Source organism: Calonectris borealis, chromosome 13, assembly GCF_964195595.1.
Source record: "Calonectris borealis chromosome 13, bCalBor7.hap1.2, whole genome shotgun sequence".
In the NCBI taxonomy this organism is placed as follows: Eukaryota; Metazoa; Chordata; class Aves; order Procellariiformes; family Procellariidae; genus Calonectris; species Calonectris borealis.
The window spans coordinates 9,903,016-9,922,632 of NC_134324.1; the positions used below are offsets into that span (position 1 = coordinate 9,903,016).

Sequence of the window (19,617 nt, forward strand, 5' to 3'; positions counted from 1 at the left end):
GCCACGCACCCTGTCTGCGTCCAAAACCCTCTGGAAAGAAGCACCGCACAAGATACACATGCGAGAACTACCTCGTGCGGCCAGTCTGCCAGTGACCAGTGCTTCCCACTCGGGAAAAACCAAGTGATCTGCAACCTCGCAGACGAGGAGCTACAGCAGAGCATCTTGCCTAAGGGAGAAAGTGCCGAAGGCAGGTGATGCATGGACTTTTGCTCCTACCTCTTTGACAAAGAGACTCTGAGCTTTCTTTAGAGCATCTTCTGGCACTGTAGACTGGACAGTCCTTCTCTGTCGACTGATGACTGAGATCTGCAGGGAAAAAGAGAAGATGGTTTCAGTGCAAACTGGGTCTTCAGGCCATGATACTTGCTTTAAATAAATGTGGTGGGCCCAAATCGCCAGTGGGTCATTTTGGTTTTATGTGTCAGTAATGCAGCCAAAATCAACATGTGGTTAACAGTGGAAATTTTCCAAGGGAAGCAGGACTGGAGATGAGTGAGCCTCAAACATGAGAAACAGCCAGCGCAAACTCACAGATACATCTTCGATCGGAAATATCAGCAGGTCCCGGAGGGGATCACTGTAGATCTGAACTTTGCGTTGAAGGATCACGTTCTCATAGTCCAAGGGTTCAACCACTTTGGTTTTTTCCTGCAGGAAAAATAGAAGATGATAAAATTTACATATATATAAAATATATAAAATAACCAATATCTTGTGCCTAATGTAGCCTGACAGTTTCAAACCGTGTTACCAGTGGACTGCTCGTTAATTCAGCAATCTGATACTCGTGATATAGGTAACCACCGATGTGCGTGTTTTGCAGAGAGGGAAATGAGGGGTTAAGTTATTTGTGCCTGGTAATAAGCTATGGGAAGAAACAAAGCACTGTGCTGCTCTGGTCCAACCAGAGTCTCTAATTTCTTAATGGAGCAAGAAATCCTCCTGGACAGGCCACAGCTTTAACAGCTGCAAACTTCAGCGTCTTTATGTACGAGCAGCTCATCCGAGCAGCTCAGAAGAAATACGGCCTCCCACACTGGCTCCACTCAGCCTGAAGCTGGTTTTGCTCGAGGAGCTGATGAGAGTCGTGCTCTCTCTGGAAACGTGCGGCTGGCAAGATGAGAGCAAGCCAGCTACGACCTGCAGAGCAGGAATCTCGCCCCGTGGAAGGAAGAGCGGCATCCCTCTGGAAAGGCAGGAAAGCCCTCTCCGTAAATCACACCTCAGCCACAGCCAAAGGCTGGAAAAATCTGGGGCCTGGTTTTGCTCTGACTTACATTTCTGGGAAGCAAGATGAACTTCTCCAAAATCCCTGCAGTCACGAGTAAAAACTATTAGGAGAACGCCATTATGTTGGCTATTGCAGTATTTTTGTCTGTGTTATAAGTCCAGAAAACAGAACTTAAAAACGTGAGAAAAACACAAACTTCTGAAGTAGGAAAACGTCAGCTCAGCTGCCCCAATCTAGACTTCAGATTTCATAAGCGAGAGTCAGGCACTTAGCACTGCAGTCGTGAAAATTAAACTTTACACCAAAAGCAAACCCATGATTCTGCCTACGAACAGTCTTAATAAAAGGGGAAGCAAATTCGGATACATCAACTTTGCCTTGTTTTGAATTTTGACCACAAGGCAGTTGATGCCTGGCCGTGCCACGGGCAGGGTTTACGAGACCCTTCCAGCAGCCTCGTGATGCCTGGATGGCGCGTGCCTCTGGCCATGACACCCGTGCAGGATGGCGTGTTTGGGCTCTCCGCCTCGGAAGAGGAACATCGGATGCTTCCCCATCAGCAGCAAACTTCACCCCCAGCTGAGTGGTTTTGCCAGCGTGAACTATTCATGTAGCACGCTCCCCGCGTTAAAAATGAGACCAGTACAAGGTCTCTCGCTGAAGATGGCAAAACCTGCAGCCTGAGAAAATGAGTCCAAAATGAGGATCAAATGCTCAGCACCATATAACACACGGGGTAAATCGCTGCACCACCAAGCGTCCAAACAGCCCAATATTGCCTATGACGTGCGAGATAAGCGTCAATATTGCTCTTCCAAAAACAATCATAGCCAAAGGGTTTCTGTCCTGTGCCTTTGGCTCCTGAGTCTCTGGGATGCATTAAGTAATGTTTTCAAGCCCTTTGCAGCAAATGTGAGCCAGGGTTTTGCTTTAATGACAGCTGAGCATCTCCTGCGTTGAAGTGGAGCTGGTGCTGGGACTTTGGGGAGGCAGTTGTCACGCGAGGGGGTTACAGCCCCAGGCAAGAGCTATTTGGGGACAGTCATATTTTAATCTTGTTTTAATATTTTTCTGTTATGTTGCAGAAAATCTTTATACGATATCTTCTCATACACCAGCACCTTTAAAAAAAATCAAAGATTTGAAAAAAAATTTTCTTTCCTTTTTTGTCTTGTACATGGTAAAAAGAGAATAAAAATCCAGGGTCTGTAGCAGACCTGGATGGTCCATTGGGCTGGAACAGCGAAGGCAGTTGCCTATCTTAGACTGCCTCTGGCTTCTCTCAGCCAAAGGACCAGCTCCACCAAGCAGAGGCCATTCCTCTGTCCCAGATGCACGACTGGTGAGCTTTTAATACATTCAGAAAGCAAAACCAAGATGAAAGCTTTTCCCCACAGCACTTCAGAAATGCAAGGCGGGTACCTTTCACGCCGTGTTTCCCAGGACTGCATCCCAGCAATAGAACGACATCCCAGCATCTCTCTGATGGAGGACAGCACAGAGCCTATGTGCAATTAAGGCCCGTTTTACTAATGTAAGCGATGCCTGGGTCCACGCAGAGCGATTTCTGCACAGCCTTTTGCCGAGCACACGCTCTGCCGTGCTTCTGGCTGTCCACAAAGAAGTTCTTACTCTTGGCTGGGGAAAATATACCTCCTGCCCCAGACAGTTTTGCATTCAAAATGTCTCTTTTCCATGCTGCAGGAATCCAGCATGGATTAGCTCAGATATCTGAAGCAGTTCCCTCTTAATCGCTTTCTGGAAACTTTGCTTCACCGCTCGCACAGCCCTGAAAGAAACCTCAGTGCTGCGTTAGCACCAGCAGAAGCACTGCAGCCATCGCGGGAGAAGCCCACCAGATTACTGGTGGGAAAGACGAAGGTCACTCGGCAGAGAGCCCACGCTGGGTGCCAGAGCGGCCGGGCGCTGCTGCCCGGCTCCCCCAGCCACGGGGGATTTGGGGCATGGGGTGGTGAACGCTGCCAGCCCCAGTGCTGCGTGCTGCCAGCCTCACTGCACGTGGAGCACCTCTTGCTCCTGCATCCAGGACCTGAGCTGCACAGGAATCTCATAAAAAAGAAAGAGATCATCTGCAAAATAGGAGTCCCAAAAACCCAACAGGTAGATGACAAAAGGATCCCATTTTCTCTCAGTCTCATACTCTTTAAATGCTTAATTGAATTTGGTTAATCATCTGAAACACTGGTCTTATTTCAGGATAACACTATGTGCTTCTGAAAATTTGCCAAGCTTTGCAAATTAATATGAATTAACAGGAATCACAAGCTGCTCTCCCATTTGCAGGTCTGGGGCCAGGCGTCCCCAAAGCTCGGCCACCCCACGAGACCATGCAGGACCCTATGGACCAGGTGTACGTCTCTCTGCCGACCTGTCCGATTTACTTTTCTCACTGCTAATCACCGCGGCAAGCCCAGCAAAACTCAGCAGCATAAGCTGGTTAAAGCAGCACCACGAGCCCGAGCACTGCTTACCCCAACTCCCCGTCTCACCTCGCCCCGGCAGCAGCTGTAACAGTAAATTAGATTCCCTCTAAGAGCCTTTCACATCGCTATGGCATTAAATAGTGGCTTTGGGTACACAGAACTCAGGCCTTCCGATTACACAATATTTTTAGTCCTTTTTTTTGTTTGCAACGTGGTCCTGAAATTGGGACTCTGTTTCTAAAGTTGCTCTTTTTTAAAAGTTGGGTTTTTGATAACATTTCTTTTCTAGCTTTGACATCTCTGATGACCAGCAAGACAAAGTCCTGGCAGTGACCCTCGTGGGATGACAATTAAAGGGTAAGGACTGAAAAGGATCCCACATCCTCACGAGAGGCTTCAAAACCCGTACAGCACTGCCCACCGCAGATATGAAAAAGCTCCTTAAAATAACTCACTACAGCCCTTCCACTCTTGTGGATTTAGTGATATTGGACAAAACGCATTGTGCAGGCTGTTGCTGTGATCTGCATCCCGTGAGGCCATGCTGAGCCCCAGGACACGCGGCCAACGACCCAGGGAGCTCCCGGAGGTGAGGGATGCACGCCTGCAGGGCTGCAGAGAGCTGTCACCCAGACGCGCTTTGCAGCACCCACGGATAGGCATTTCTCCTCCAGAGCTGTTAGAACTGCAGTCCCTAGAGCTCTCCTTTCCCAAGCTGTGTGATGTCCCTGTCTCAGCACACACCTCCGTCACCTGCAGCACGGCGTTACGCCGGCCGTGCTCGCACCCAGCACGACGCGGCCAGGCTGTCACAGGAACCACAGCAATGTCTCTACAGTGAAACCCAAAGATGTAGGTCAAGCTGTTTGCAAGCAAAGCAGCTGCTCACGAAAGGATGTGGCCTGTCCCCTGCCCGCCATCGAGGAAACACAGACTCCTCTGTCCACCCCAAACCGTGCTGGCTGCCCAGCGGGGCCAGGCATGCCCATGCCCCTGCAAACAGACCTGCGGAGTAAGGAGGGAGCCATCACAAATATTTTTTGCCTTTTGGCCCACCCCAGTGCCCAGTGTCCCAACAGGGCTGGAGGTAAAGTTTTAAGCCCTGAAAATCAGATTTCAAAGTCTTTGTTTTTCTGACGAGCTTGGTTAAAGCACACACCTCCCGTCATCCAGGGCTCAGCCTCGCACTGCCCGGTGCTGTCACAACAGCAGATGGCACCCACCAAAGTCATTATGAAAGCAGAGGAAAAACTATTATACTAAAGCAATTAGTGTCTTAGAAACCACAAATTCCTCCACAGGGAAAGCCAATATTGAAGTACAAAGAAATGCTGCCAGCATTTGTCCAGCAACAAAATCAACCCATTTCTGCAGAAAAAAAAACGTGCAGTGCTGTCAAAGCAATCCTGTTCTCCGGCATACACACAGCAGCTATTTACCCAGGGCAGGCAGACGGGTGCACTGTGATGCTCCTCGGGTTCCTCCGACCTCTTGTACAAGAGCATGTGGGCAGGTTGGGGTGACCTGCCTTCTCCTGCGGCCCCCACAGTTGCAGCACCCCAGCTGCAGCTCCCAGCCCGAAGCACCGCAGCCCACTGCACTGGGATAAAAATCACGTGGGAATCACCTCTTAGAGGAAAACATAAACATGATTTTAAACAAAGATAACAGGAGAGCAGTGTACCCTCCTGGATAAGCCCACTCACCTCTCTTATAAAAAAAACACTGGTTCAAGCACCGCACACCAGCCTGTTCCCAAAAATGCATGTCGCACTGTCCGTCCCTCTGCTTCTGCCCTGAGACTGCTGCTCCCCTGAGCACGAGGAAGGGGTCATCTGCCGTCCTCGAGCCCCCGTCCAGGCTGAGTCATGAGGCTCCCCTTGGACAACGGCACAGGCGAAACAACAGCCTATCTATTAGAGTATTGACTCTCCACCAACAAACAAGTTGGCTGGCATTTTAACAGGAAATTCAATGAAATTACTTCAACAGAAACATGCCCGCAAACACCAACGCAAGGCTCTGTCTTTGGCCAAGCGCAAGCCCAAAGAGCCCGGCACAAGGAAAACCCCAAGCAAAGGTCCTCATCCTCAGTGCCCTCCTTGTCCTACCGCCCTTTGCCAGCCCGAGCCCAAACCCCCACTGGAGAGAAACCACCAGAGAGGGTCTGAAGGAAAGGTTTAGCAGGGGAATTACCCATTAACCAAGAGGGGAGAATCTTAAGAAGTCAGCTTAAATTGTCACCTTTCTGTATCCATTTGCAACGCTTATAAAATTCCTTATATTTGCTTGTTGTGAACAAAAGTTCACAACGACAGCTGGAGATATTCATGTGGGAAAGTACAGGAAAGGCCATTTCTATTTTAAACTTTTATTGCCTGAAAAACAGTAGCCACCTGTCTTCTAGTGTCCTGCGTTTGTATACCATACAAATGTGCCTATGTTTTTATTGTAAGTACATGATTAATGTTTTTCTGAGATCCTTTTCTCCCCGAATGACAACAGGTGTAATCCAAGTGATGTGAATGTACAGACAGTGAAGGAAAAATGTTTCATTTGAGGATTTTTTTAAAACAGTGGCCAAAGGAAAACTATCAGAAAGCTTTTGTAGTCTCAGTCCTTTCAGGCTGGCTCTCATTTAAAATAGTATCCAGAGAAGAAAATGGCAAACCCAGCTGGTTTGGCTCCGCTTTAACCCGTTTGCTCGTCCCTTTGCGTGGCACGAGCCCCATGTCGGCTGCCAGCGCACATTTCCCGTTGCACGGCGGAAGCCAAGCCCAGCGCAACCCCCAGCCCAGAGCAAGAGCTGCACCACGCTCGGCTTTCGCTTCTCACGGCGCTAACGGCCAGCACACGCGCACACACACACACGCACACGCACACACACACACGCACACGCACGCTGCTCCTTCTCCACCCGGCGCAGCCGGCCCTGCAACGCTTCCTCCGTGCCTTCCACTGAAAAACTTGCGGGTTCGGCAGCGCCCGGGACATGGTGATTTCTCACTTCCTCAGAAATGAAGCTCTACCCAGTGTCTGCATCCACACTCGCAAAGCAGCTAGAGAGACACAAGTGATCCGAATATTAAAAGTGATGGTTCTTTAGCTAAAGAAAGAAGAGGAAATAGCACCGACCACATGTACGTGTAGATGTATTGCCTCAGACTGTACAACTGTTCCCCAAAATTTAGCGAGCATTTTACAGCCTATCTATTTACTGCTTCATCTGTTGCAACCCTGTAATACATTTACGTGGAAAGCCTGGCAAAGCCTGAATTTTAAAACAAATCCCAAAGGACCAAGTAGGTGAATTACACAGAAAATAGGAAGCAAAGTCAATCTGGGGTCTTGATTAAAAGCTAAAGGGGGAAGAAAAGGAAGCGTACAACTACCCTTTGGACATACTAGTCACGGTCACATCAATTCTGAGACTGGCAACAGCCCAGGGCAGAGAAGGACCGCTTCCCACCGCAATGCGCAATCTGGAAATGCAAAGATATCTCGCAGACAGTGAAGAGAGCTCCCCATTTTTTATTTCGCTCATGAAACCTGACAGTACATGGGAGAATTTAAATGGCGCCTGGGAACTGAGAAAATTCACTTGGCAGCCCGTATGGGCACATGGAACGGAGGAATTTCTATCCATAGAAAAGCTTTTCCAAAGCCAAGGATTCAAAGATCTCAGGTCAGGGCTCTCTCAAATTGTGTGGCCTTTAATAGCTTTTTTTTTAAATAGCACATTTGTGACTCTTCACTTTTCCTGCCCCCAGTTCCTGCACTGCCATCTGATCCCATTTACACGCTCTAACTCAAGCTTGCAGGAAGGCTATAGAGCTTCATTTTAAAAAGCTGAGATTCACACGTAATTCATCATTCCAGGAACCTGGGCATAAGAAAGAACAATGAAAAAAGGGAAACCCTGACCTTGGCTATCCAGCGCCTGGAACCGCCATAACCCTGTGCAAAGCCAGAATAAAGTCTCTGCCCCAAAGACTTTGCATTCAAAAGCACACGAGAGGGGGCAGAGATGGAAACAGAAACGGGGGAGGAGGGGCAACAGGGAGGCAGTGTGAGTCAGCACACATGGCAGCAGGCACAACACGACGCAGCCTTGCCGCTGCCAAGAGGTTTGTGGGCTTCTTGGCAAAGCCACATTTTGGGAGGAAATCAGAAGAGAGGCAATGAAGCAGCTGTCACCAGGTGATGGGGAGCTTGTGCCCATGAGCCTGCTGCAAACCCAGCACTCAGCTGGAATCACAGCAGGGCCCAGGGCAAGATGCAGAGATGGGCTGTGGTAAAACCACACGGATGAAAAATAGTCAATAAAGCTGGGTATAAGCAGACTAAAACTATTTTTACACTGGCCAGAGAGAAGAAAGTTTAAAAACACAAGAGGAATGCCCTGGCTATGCTGAAGGCACAAAAATGCAGAGCTTGAGACGACGGGGGAAACGTCTGCACCTGGGACAGGGGAGAGAGAGAGGCTGTGGGATGGGCGTACAAACACACTGGGCATTTTGTGAAATGCCAAGGCAGGAAAACCTCCCGAGGAGGAGGAGGAGCAGCAGGGGAAGCAGGGAGAGGGAAGGGTGTCAGGAGCTGGTCCAAGGTGGTGCAGGGGCGGGTGGGATGGGGGATGCGGGTTTTGCTCAGCTGGGGATGGGGCCGTGCTGGAGGCCGGTGAGCGCAGACGCGATGTCATGGGAAGTGGGGCTTGTGGAAAGGCTGGGGCTGTGCGGCTGTGAGAGGTGGGAAGATGGGGACAGGGAGGCCGAGAGGCGATGGCGGAGTGGGTGTGCACTGCAGACAGGAGAGAGGAGCCCTGCGGGCAACCAGGAAGGGACAAAGGATGAGGTGAGGAAAAGGGGCCTGACAGGGAGAGATTGGGTGCCAACACGGCTCAGAGCAACACTCTGCCCCTCCCATGGGCAGCGAGCTAGCAACCTCCGAAACAGCACCATTCCTGACAGCTCCAATGTGTCTGCCCAGTGGGCACTGTCTGCTGCAGGACAGCCCGTCCTGCACCCCACTCCCTGCTCACCCAAATCCTGCATCCCAGAGCAAAGCTGGCAGCGCTACCTTGCATGGATGCTCACAGCACACGGATGCACGTGGATGCTCTGTAGCCCAGAGCAGAAAGAGGAAAGCAGGACACAGGCTTGCCCAGGCTGGACCAACACACAGGAGCAGATCTATGGCACACCAGTCCTCTGAGGGCTCTCCTCTCCCAGCAGCAAAGAGATCCTCCCTCGGGCAGCGTGGGCTCCCCAAGGAGTTAAGTGATGCCTTCAGCACCTCCTTTTTCCCCTGCAGTGCTCATGCTATACCCTGGAAGGAAATGTTTCCCCAGCTGCGGTCCAGGCAAGCAGACTCTCCCTTCCCCAGTCCCCAGCACCCCCACAACAAGCTGCAGGACTCGCTTTGTCTCTTTTACACCCCGAAGTGGGTACACGGGGCTAAGGGAGGCCAGCGGCTGGACAGCAGGAGACACAGCTGCAAGTGCATCACTTCCAGGGGTCTGATTAGATGGGGGTCTGTGTGAGAGCTCCCACGCTCCCAACTCCATACTGGAGTTATGTGCCAGTCTGCACCACACTCCAGCTCTGAAACACAGTGCAGGCAACACAAGGCTGCTGTACCCCTCTCTCCCCCTGCGTTAAATAGAGATGGCTGCGTCTGACAGGAGCTCTCAGAGAAATAAAAAGCTATGTGGCGGGGAAGGGGAAGGATGGGTGCGCAGTCCTGGCACCCTGCAAGAAAACACTTGCAGGGAAAATGACTCACACTTTCCATCCGAAAGCGCGGAGCAAGGGCCTGCCCCCTCTCCTGCCCTTCCCTCCACCCCACTCAAGTCCTGCGCAAAAGCATCTCACCGACTCACACCTCCCTCCTCCTGCCTCGATGGCCTCGGCTGGCAGCAGAACCTCAACTGAGCACTACGAAGGGCAGACTGGGCTCTGGGTATTTTGTAACTTGGATGCCTCCTTTTTCAATGTAATGCCCAGTTCTCTAGTGACAAAGCAAGCGTTTGCAGTTATCAGCGCTGTCTCCGAGAGTGGCGCAGCATCAGCGCAAGACACCAGCTTGAAGAAGCAGTCAAAAAATTGATGTCAGTGTAGACATACAAATATTTACCTGTCATTACTGGTTAGAGCTGGCAAATAAAACTAATTCAGGCCTTGAAATGGCTTAGAAATTACAGGAAGTCAGGATAATCAGCGTATGGCTCTTCATTTCCCTTCCACTTATTTAGAAGTGGACTCCACACTTCACAGCCTTCAGCAGATCACATTTTGAAACTTAGTTCTGCAGCCACAAGGGCCAGGAATGCTGTTTTTTCCTGAAAGCTTAAGATTCTTGCATAATCACTTAAGCAAAGGAAACAGCCGTCAGAAAGAAGCTGCGTTGCAATGCAGCCGTGAGGGTTCACAGCCCACCTGTGAGTGGCCCAGGCTGCCAGGCAGTGCTGCCGCCCCAGCCCATGTCACCTCACCTTCACACGTCACCTCTGAAAACGGTGCCCTGAACAAGTGCAGAGTCAATAGGAAAAGCACCGTCGGAGGCAAGCGGTAGCTGGGGGCATGGCCCATCTCTGGCATAAGCACACGCTCGAGGTGATCCAGCACCCCTCCTGCACAGGGCAGTGAGTTCGGGCAAGGATCTGAGATTGCTTTCAGTACCTTGTCCTCTGTGCCCTGACCTTCCTCAGGATCACCCAGTGCTCTGCGTGAGAGACATCAGTGACAGCTCAGTACAGACTGCCACGGCGTCTCCAGTCCCCAGACACAACACCTGAAGTCCCCTGTGTCCCTGCCCGCACAGGTACATCCTGGCTCAAATCCAGCCCTTCTGCACGAGGAGCAGAGGGAGGGACCACTGTGTCTCTACGTCAGCGGAGCTGCACCTGCATCCAGCTGAGCATCTGCCGCAGAGCATGAGAGATATGAAAACACAGCACAGCTTTGATTTTGTCCTCTGAAAATAATAGCATTAATAGAAATTGGCAAAAGGTTCTGGTTTCTATGGGACAGCTGAATTTCTGCCAGATATGACTTCTCAAAACATTCTGTAAGCACAGGCATGCTAAAAAAGGAAAATAGTAATTACAATGACAATAATACATGTTATTTATATAAGTTCTTAACTGGAGCATCCCAAAGTGCTTTTCAGATGTCACTGGTATTTCATCATTTATTTATGTAGTATCAGTTTTATATTTAGCATCCAGTTCCAGAATAGCCAGCTTCAGAACATCTTAAAGCAATTAATTCCACATAAGCAGAACCCCTCCCTTTCCTGCCTGCTCTTAAAAACTCTTGTTTTTCTCTCAAGAAACCACTTGCGCACGGGGCCAAGCCAACTGCGCAGCCCCTCCCCGAAAGCGAGCAAGCGAAACGCTCCTCGGCTTCGCTGGGGCACGAAGCAAGCCAAGCAACGCTGAAGCGACTTGCCCAAGCTCATACAGCAATGCCGGGGAAAAACAGAGCAGGAAGTCGCAAGACGGTTTTGGGTTGCCTTAGCAATACAGCAAACACCCCCAGCAGTGAAGTCAAACCCAGAGATGTCAGTGGTGGTTTAACCAGCTCAGGAAGTGTTTGTCTCAGCCCCCATCTATGCTCCGTCTTCGGGCTGCAGGCATCGCACGCAGGTGCAGACGGCTGCGTCGGCCGCAAAGTTAAACTCTTTTCTCCCCAGCAAACGCAGGAGGGCCTGTGGACGGGCTCTGCAAGGGACGGGCTCTGCAAGGGACGGGCTCTGCAATGCTTCAACCCACCCGCAATCAAAATGCCATTGTCGACAGAAGCACCTCAAAGTTTCCCCCAAATGACGACATCCGTACAAGCTCCACCATTATGAAAAGGGACAAGGGAGTGCTTAGGGCTCCCCAGGCACAGAGGAAAAGGCAGAACTGCGAGGGAAACCCGAGTCAAACGCAACTCTCCTGCACCCCCAAACTGCCACAGAAGGCGGCTGTCTGTTGGCAGCTGGGTTTGCCTCTCTGAAAACCAGCTTTGTGGGCGTTCAGCCCACCCCAGCCAGTACCATCATCTCCCTCCAAGAGATGGAGGCTCCTTTCTCCTCTCCTGACAGTGCCTTTCCTACCTGCCCCTATCATAAACCCAGCCCCTGCCAAGCCTCTCGTCTCCCTGTGCCCCTCCATCCCTTTCCAGCTGGCACAACGCTTCCCTGGAGTCACCGCTCCAGCTAACCTGGTGTCCCCAAGGGCCAAGCCGCAGAGCCGCCGGCTTGGCAGGCTGGCAGAGCCCTGGCGGGCGCGGGGCCAGCTGCCATCCCGAGCCGTGGCTTCCTCCAGACCTGCCGGGAGATGTGTCCTGCTCCACACAGACACTGCAGTGCAGCTCCCACCCACACCCCAGGCTCCTGACCAAAATACAGTTATATATATGGTTGTTACAGAGAGCAACGTATGGCACTTTGAAATCACCAGGTCCTAATACCGCACAGGACAGATGTCCTCTTTCTGCCTGCACCCGTGCAGTGTCCCTGCTCTGGGGACGAAGGGAACGGGCTGTGGTGGGGATTTCACCCAGCACGGAGCCAGAAGCAGGATGATGGAGCAGGGAGCACTCTGGACCAAAACAGGCAGGGTCTCCTTCCAGCTGCAGCCACTCCCCAGGGACAGCCCCGTGGCAGGAGATATTAATAGGGGAGAGAAAAAATTGCATTTCAGCAAGAAAGGAGAGAGGGGTGAGAAAGGGGTCAGGAACGAGCAGACCTGACCCCATTAGAGAAGCAGTGGGAGGCAGGGAAAAGCTGTAAAGATAAGTCAGGGCTGTGCTGAAGGAAAGAGAAGCCAGCAAGGGAGAGCTTTGATTTGTACTTTTCAAGGGAATGAAAGAGATGGAAGGAGATGGTGGCAGGGAAACATACTCCAGCATTTCTGAGATGACAGCAATGCCCACAAAGGCATATGAAACTACCCTTTTCTTCCTTGGACAGAACAGGAGTGAGGAGGCCAATTAACCAGGGAAGCTAAAGCACACGTGAGCCCCAAGCCTGGCTGCTGTTCAGCTGCTGTGTGTGACTGTGACTTGCATTCTCAGGCCACAGAAATGTCAAAAGCTTTGTATAATTTTGCATCATTAGCGATAATAAATCAGTGTGCAAAGGGCTAAGTGAAATGCTGTAAGAACCACCAAGCTGCATATATAAAAGGATGCTACAATATGGCTACAGCAGGTAGTCCAGGTTCAAACGCTCCTGGTCCTGGGTGGGGGTCTCTGCAAATATCTCCAAATAGCAGAAACAGCTGAAGCAAAGCCCGAGAGCCATCCCCTCGCTGGATTTTGAGTGCACCAAATCCCCAACCGCATTGCTGGCATTAGCTGCAGGCACCACCAACAACCATCTGTTCCAGGCGTTTCACTGCATTGACGGTAGCAGGTCGGGGCAGATGTGTCAATGCAGGGACACCTGCATTTTCATGACACTGTCCCTGGCACAGAACAAACCACACTCAGCCTTGCCCAACAAGTGCTAAAACCCCACTCACAGGGCTAGCAAAATATAATAGGAGGTATACGCACACGCGTGTAAGGGCTGGATGCTTTGCTCTCTTCCTAGAGCTTTCCTATAATGGACAGGAGGACACATACATTTAAATGATGCCTTAAGAAGGATAAGGTTTAGTGCCCGTCAAAAGCTTGTCATAGCCTCCAAAAACCTCAAGAAATGGACACATTGACTACAGCTCATCCTATAGTACCCATTCCTCAGCGCACAGGCATGCGTGGAGCAGCAAGGTATTGCTTCATCTCTTCTGGACTGGGTATTGGCAGGAGACATGCCAAAGACTTGCTAAGTGGCCCCAAATAGCTGCACAGTGTTCTTGGGGCCCTGCTCCTCTCCGTAAAAAGGTGCCCTTCATCCACTGCAAAACCGGTGTGTGCTCAGGCAGGAGCAAACCAGGCACTTCCACGGCACGCGCTGCCCAGGGCCACGCCGCGGCACTCAGCCAGCGCTGAGCTAAATTCAGCCCCTTACAGCACACGAGCCCCGATTCAGGAAAGCATGTGATTAATTTTAAGAATGCGTTTAAGTGTTTTCTTGAATAAGCCCCTATGAGCAATAATCACTCCGTAAGCACTTCCACAGAAGTCACCCGAGCGAGGTGCGGTGGCCGACTCCGGAGGCACCCTGCCGCAGCGGGCAAAACCTGCCCTGGCTGAACTGACAGAAAAACTCCCACCCACTCATGCAGGGGCAGAATTTCCTCCCATGTCTCATGTACGTCTCTTTTTCTATGTAAATTATGCAAACACAGCATATTGACTACACCCGAGGGGGAATATGCATATATTCTGTATCTCTCTTGAGCACCAAGATGACTACAAACGCTGCATATAAAGTCTTCACATTGATCAAAGTGAATTTAGCTTATTAAAAGAGGATTCTATGCAGAAAGCTGATTTCCTCTGCGTGAGTATAAATTCATACACTAATAATATAGTTTAAGCTGAAAAAAACCCACAGAAAGAACAAAATGCCTTTTTGCCTCCAGTCAAAACCTTCTTAATATCATCGTTAAGGAGCTTTTTATCTCCTTTTTGCATCTGCCTGAAACTGAGCCACCCATACAAGCTCAGCCCAGCCAGGATCAAACAAACCCATCTTCTCCTGGCACGCTGCCCACTGTCTCACGGGGCGGTTTCAGGGAGCGCATCCCACAGCACCACGTAACACAGGAGAGCAGACACTCGGTTTGAATACCTCTGTATGGCAAGAATCGATGCAGTTGTTTACAGGCAGAGGTTCTCTCACACTGCAATTGCTGGGAGTTCACGTGCGGACAGATGTGTGGCCGAGAGCTGTGAGCGTGCCTGGGTGCCACCGAGCTGTGCCTTGGGGTGCCCGGGGATGCACCACTGGGCTGGCTGGCCCTCCATGTGGGCAAATCCTTTGCAGCTGCTCCTTCTCAGATAAGATGCTCTGGGTCTGCATCCTTTGTAAATCTCTATGGCGAAGCAGTAAATGTATCTTCAGTTAATCTGTATAGAAATGACCTAAAGAAAATCAGAGTAATTGTGGGAGACTTAAAATTGCCACCAGATGACTTGGCAGCTCTGTGGGAAAATGGATTGTCTGGGTTTTGTCAAGTGCTTGCTCCTCTGAGCTCATGTCTCCCACACATTTTATTTCTCTGTCACGACACAGAGAACAACACCTTTGGAAAACTTGCAACTGCCTTGAGACACAGCCCTCTCCTCGCGGGGGCCCAGCCGCTGCCGAGCACATCGCTCCCAAAGAGAGAGGGGAGGCGCAGGGAGCTTGGCTCAGCCGTGGCCTTACATCCGCACAGGGAAACAAGTGACCACGTGCAGCTGATTCGGGTCCTGAGGCAGAAGGCAGAGCCGTTGCTGTTTTCCTGGCAGTGCCACAAGGCCCAAGATTACAGATCTCATTCACACACATGTGTGCTCTTAAGCTGCTCAACTCTACAATGCCCCACAGCACTTCCAGGGGAAGAGCAAAGACGGGGTGAAGGAGAGGTGCACAGGCACCTCCATCAGACCAGGGGACCGCACACCAGAGCACGCGCGTGCATCATCCTAGCAAGGCCTGGGCTCCGTCTTGCAACGCTCCCACGGCTGCCCAGGTCCCGTGTCGGCCGGCGCCTCGGTGCAGGTTTCTCCTGCCTTGCCACGCGACTTTCGCATTAATACTCAGCAACATCCTGAGTGTGGAGAGGATGGGAGGAGGGAGATTGCACTGAAGGTCTGAGCCAAAATCGCCCATGTCTATCCACTGCCAAAGGTCTCTGGCTGCTCTCCTTGAGGTCTAGCCTAGATATCTCTCCCAGGTATCATCAGCACTTTGTAGTCTGGCTCTGAAGTTGCACTTCCAGCACAGTATTTTACTGTTGGTGCCCCAAGGTTTAAGCTGCAGGTAAGCTCTTGGTTAAGAATGGTTTAAGTTATCACACTTAGGCTTTGACTGTTCCTCTCTTTAACCTAATCTTTTAGCGTGTCATTTATCCCACCTGCCAACTTAATGTTTTTGCTAAATATGTCTGTTTATTTAAACAGTGACGTTTGTTTGTCAGTTATTCTGCCAAAACTCCGTCCATAAGTTATAATCAGTAGCACACATCAGAGACCATTCAAAGCTAAAATTGATACAATCTGCCCTACAGCTTTGCAAAGAAAAGTGCACAGAGAGAACCAGGGTTCCCACACACCCTGGCTGCCCGCGGCACCCCGATGCTCCCAACTCCGCTCCGCAGGGCTGTGCGTGCTTTCAAGGGATTCCTGCTAAACTCTTTTTCCTCGCTGAGACCTCCCTTACACAGCCCGTCTGTGAACATGATGCAAAGCCAGAATGATAGCCGGGTCGCTGGGAACACCAGTGCAGTAAGAGGAAACAAAAGAGCCCCAAGTGAAAGCTGCACTTCACCCTTCCCCATCCACGGGGACCGAGAGTGCCTCTGAGCTCCCCACCACAGCTTATGCTTACTTTCGCTGCTACAGCTCCGGATTACAGCTCCGCTTATACCATGGCAGGAACAGCACTGTCTATATCCTAGCAGCTGGTCCAAAGGTCAATGGGTGGGACGTGGGTACCCCAGTACACCTCGGAAAGGGACACCTCCCTTTGCTGCTGATGTCCGACCACCACCATATCCAATGCTTTCCTCTCACAAGCACAAAGGAGCAAAGCCCTGCCAGAAGTCACCGACCAAACTCCCACCAACTTCACTCCAGCTTTGCAAACCAAAGAGAAGCGTAAATATTCTCCTATGCTAGACAAGCATAAACGGAAAACCAGGAACAGAAATAAGACGACATGAGCTTCACTGCACCTGCAGGACAGCAGTTTTGGAGCTGCATCATACCAGACATCACACTTGCACAGGCTGGCCACGCAGGAGCACAGCGCTCCTGGCTGGAGATGCATCTCCTTTAATGCACAAATTATGGCTTCATACAAGCTGACCGCTTCCATGACGTTAAAAGCTTTCCTCACTGAGACGTTTTCATTTACTAGTATTTCATTCACTGACTACAAACGGCTTCTTGCTCCAGACAGTTCCTTGTCCTGAGGGAGTGCCTTGAATGCCCAAAATGCCGAGCTCAATCTACGCATTGAAAGAGCCCTATAGAGCCCACTCCTCCTGCAGATGAAGTTGCATGTTCTGGTACCCGCAGCATTAGCTCTGCTCCCCACCCCTTCACCTCATCCATCCCTACCACCACAGATACCCGTGGTTTCAGCTATGATTGCCCCAAGGCAAGCAGACAGCCAAGGTACCTGACAGGAACACCGAGGGACAGGCAGGGTGCCCCCAGGGTCTCGGGGAGTATTAAACTATTCACATGCTTTTATTGACTTAACATCACCTGCTGTGTCCTGGCTGCTGGAAGGGGATGAGATCCTGCCAAGCAAGGTCCCTAGCGCGACTCCAGTCTGCCAGAAGGCCCCAGCTCCCGACACCCCGGACACACCACACCACACACTGCCAGCCTGCTCCATCCACTTACCGAGCACCAGCCCCTGCTCCCCATGTTCCCATCGACCACCCCCTGCCTCCCAGGGGCACCGGTGAGCTCGGCACTGCCCCAGGGTGAGGCAGAGCTGGGACTGCAGCCTGCTGGCACACCCCTGATGCTGGGGCCTTTGGTCCCCCCCACTCTGCCCGTGGCAGGAGGGGGCAGACGGGTAGGGGGTGCGCTCACACCGCGCTCTGCAGCTGCCCTGCTCATCTGCGCCAAGGCTGAGCCTCGCCTTGGGAGCAGGATCAGAAACTATGGCTTTTCAGTCTCCCACGCTCTCCATCACTCCCCACCATCGTTTCCCGGGATGCCCTCTCCACCCTCCCGACAGCCAGCACACCAGTGCACAGACATCCCTTCCTCATAAGGATGGCCTGGTAGATGGAAAGGAACCACCTTTTTCTTGGAGCAACCTGGAAAGCATGAACCTCATCCTTAATCACTGAGGGCAGCCATAGTGCCATCTGAGACAGCCTTATGAGCTTATGCCACCTCCTTCCCCGCTCTCTGAACACTGCAGTATCTTTATGGCTCTTCCTAGTGATGCAGAAGTACTAGGATTTATCCTTTGCTGCTGAACTGTCGAAAGCAGGAAACTCTGCCAAGACCTAGGAATCAGAGACACCTGCCCTCACCCTCCTCTGGCGCTTGGCTGCAAACACACGAGGCAGCGCAGCGGCTCTGGGGGATTTGCCTGGCAGAAAGAGAAGTTGGCAGGGACAGTGTGGGCAATGAAACCCTAGAGAGGATCAGAAGGAGAGCAGCTGCTGATGGATGCTGGACTCTGCCGGCTCCTTTGGGTTGCTGTCAAGGTTTTATTTATTTTCATCTGCAGTCCCACCCATCCCTTCCCTTTCTGACAGAAGGCACCTGGCGCAGGCACTGAGTAACCATTTGCCTGTAGGATACCAAAGCTCTTCAGGTCCTATACAAACAATTTCATTTTTAATGAGAGGTTCCATCAGCTTGTACAAGGCATTTTTCCCTATGTATTGTTGATGAAAGAGGGAAAGCAAATCACATGGAAGCCCGTAAGGATCCTTGAACAACTGCACATAGGAAGCAATAGCCACGGCACTAGGAAATCAGACTGGATTATCACCATGGCTTTTTTCAGCTTTAGAAATCAGTAAATTTACAAGAAAACTCTGTTTTTAAAAGAATTATTTAAAACACTCCATTTATTTAACAGCACATGCCATTTAATCTGACAGTAGAGAACTAATAGGAATTATTCACTGAACTTGTACTGCACTTTCTGCATATCCCATTGACTAACCTTCCACCAAAGTCAAGGTCAAAGTTGATTACATGCTAGAGTAATTCCATGAGCAGCAGTGAAATACATCCAACAAAGCCCAGGGAAGCTTTGAACTGACCCCAGCATCCACCCAGGGTACAGCAGCTAACGTTTGCACAGCTGTCAGCACAACAAAGACAACCTGCTGCAGCATCCCACATGCAGGGATGAAATGCATCTGATAAAGCACGTGACTTTCGCCCCAGACATTTGAGCGTGATTCCCGGGATACATTGGACTCGCAGCTTACGCCAATGCCTATGTCTCTCTCTCACCTTGCCAGGCCGTGGCCTTCAGTCCTGCCCTATTTATTTGCCAGTTTTACGTTGCCTGCACCCTATGCAGGGTGAGCTCCGTTACCTGTTTGCTCAATGCCCTGCACAGGCAGATTTTCATTAATTCCTGCTCTAACTAACCCCTGGCAGTAAAAGTGCCGGTTCCCAGCGATCCTCACCTCTCTGAACTGCGCTCAGATGGGCATGGTGACGGCAGGTGGCAAGTGGGGTGGAAGGTGGGATGGCGTGACACAACACATACAGAGAGGAACCCAAAGAGGGGATTCTGCCCCTGTCCTGCCCTTCCCCATCCCCTGCCTTGCCCAGCCGCGCCCTGCTCATCCCTTGCCCAGCGCTTCCCAACCCCTGCCCAGCCGTGCCCTGCGCGTCCCCTGCTCTGCCCAGCCCCGACCTAGCTCTGCCCCTTCTCCATCCCCTGCCCAGTCCCTTCCTTTTCCTCCTCCCTCGCCCTGCGCATCCCCTGCCCAACTCTGCCCCTTCCCCAGCCGCCGCCGGGCACCTCCCCGCTGCCCGCCCAGCGCCATGCCGCCGCTCCCGCGGGCCGGGCGCGGCCCCGCCCGGGAGCTGCCCAAGGTACCGCCGGGCCCGGGCGCGCTGGGCTGGGCCGGGCGGGGCTCCCGGCCGCGGCGCCCCCCGAGCCGCCCCGAGCCCCGCCGCGCTCACCAGGACGAAGGAGCTGCGCACCGCCTCCGAGACGCTCTGCCGCAGCTCGGCGGCCGTGCCCGGCTTGCTGAGCCGCTTCGTGAACTTCCTCACTTCCGACATGGCGACATGGTCCGCGCCGAGCGCTGCGGGGCCGCGCCGAGCCGAGCCGAGCCGCGCCGAGGGCTGC

The 19,617-nt window shown here is 51.8% G+C and overlaps 1 protein-coding gene across 3 annotated transcripts in view; it reads right to left on the bottom strand.

The window, feature by feature from the left end:
* The window catches only part of DOCK11 (dedicator of cytokinesis 11), an 86,714-nt gene extending 67,097 nt beyond the window's left edge, over nt 1–19,617 (bottom strand). For all 3 annotated transcript variants that reach the window (XM_075162068.1, XM_075162069.1, XM_075162067.1), the window contains exons 1-3: nt 19,449–19,617; nt 535–651; nt 220–309 (exon numbers count right to left, since the gene is read on the bottom strand). In XM_075162068.1, the coding sequence (XP_075018169.1) occupies nt 220–309; nt 535–651; nt 19,449–19,550 (309 nt within the window). In that variant the 5' untranslated portion in view covers nt 19,551–19,617. The remainder of the gene's footprint in view (nt 1–219; nt 310–534; nt 652–19,448) is intronic.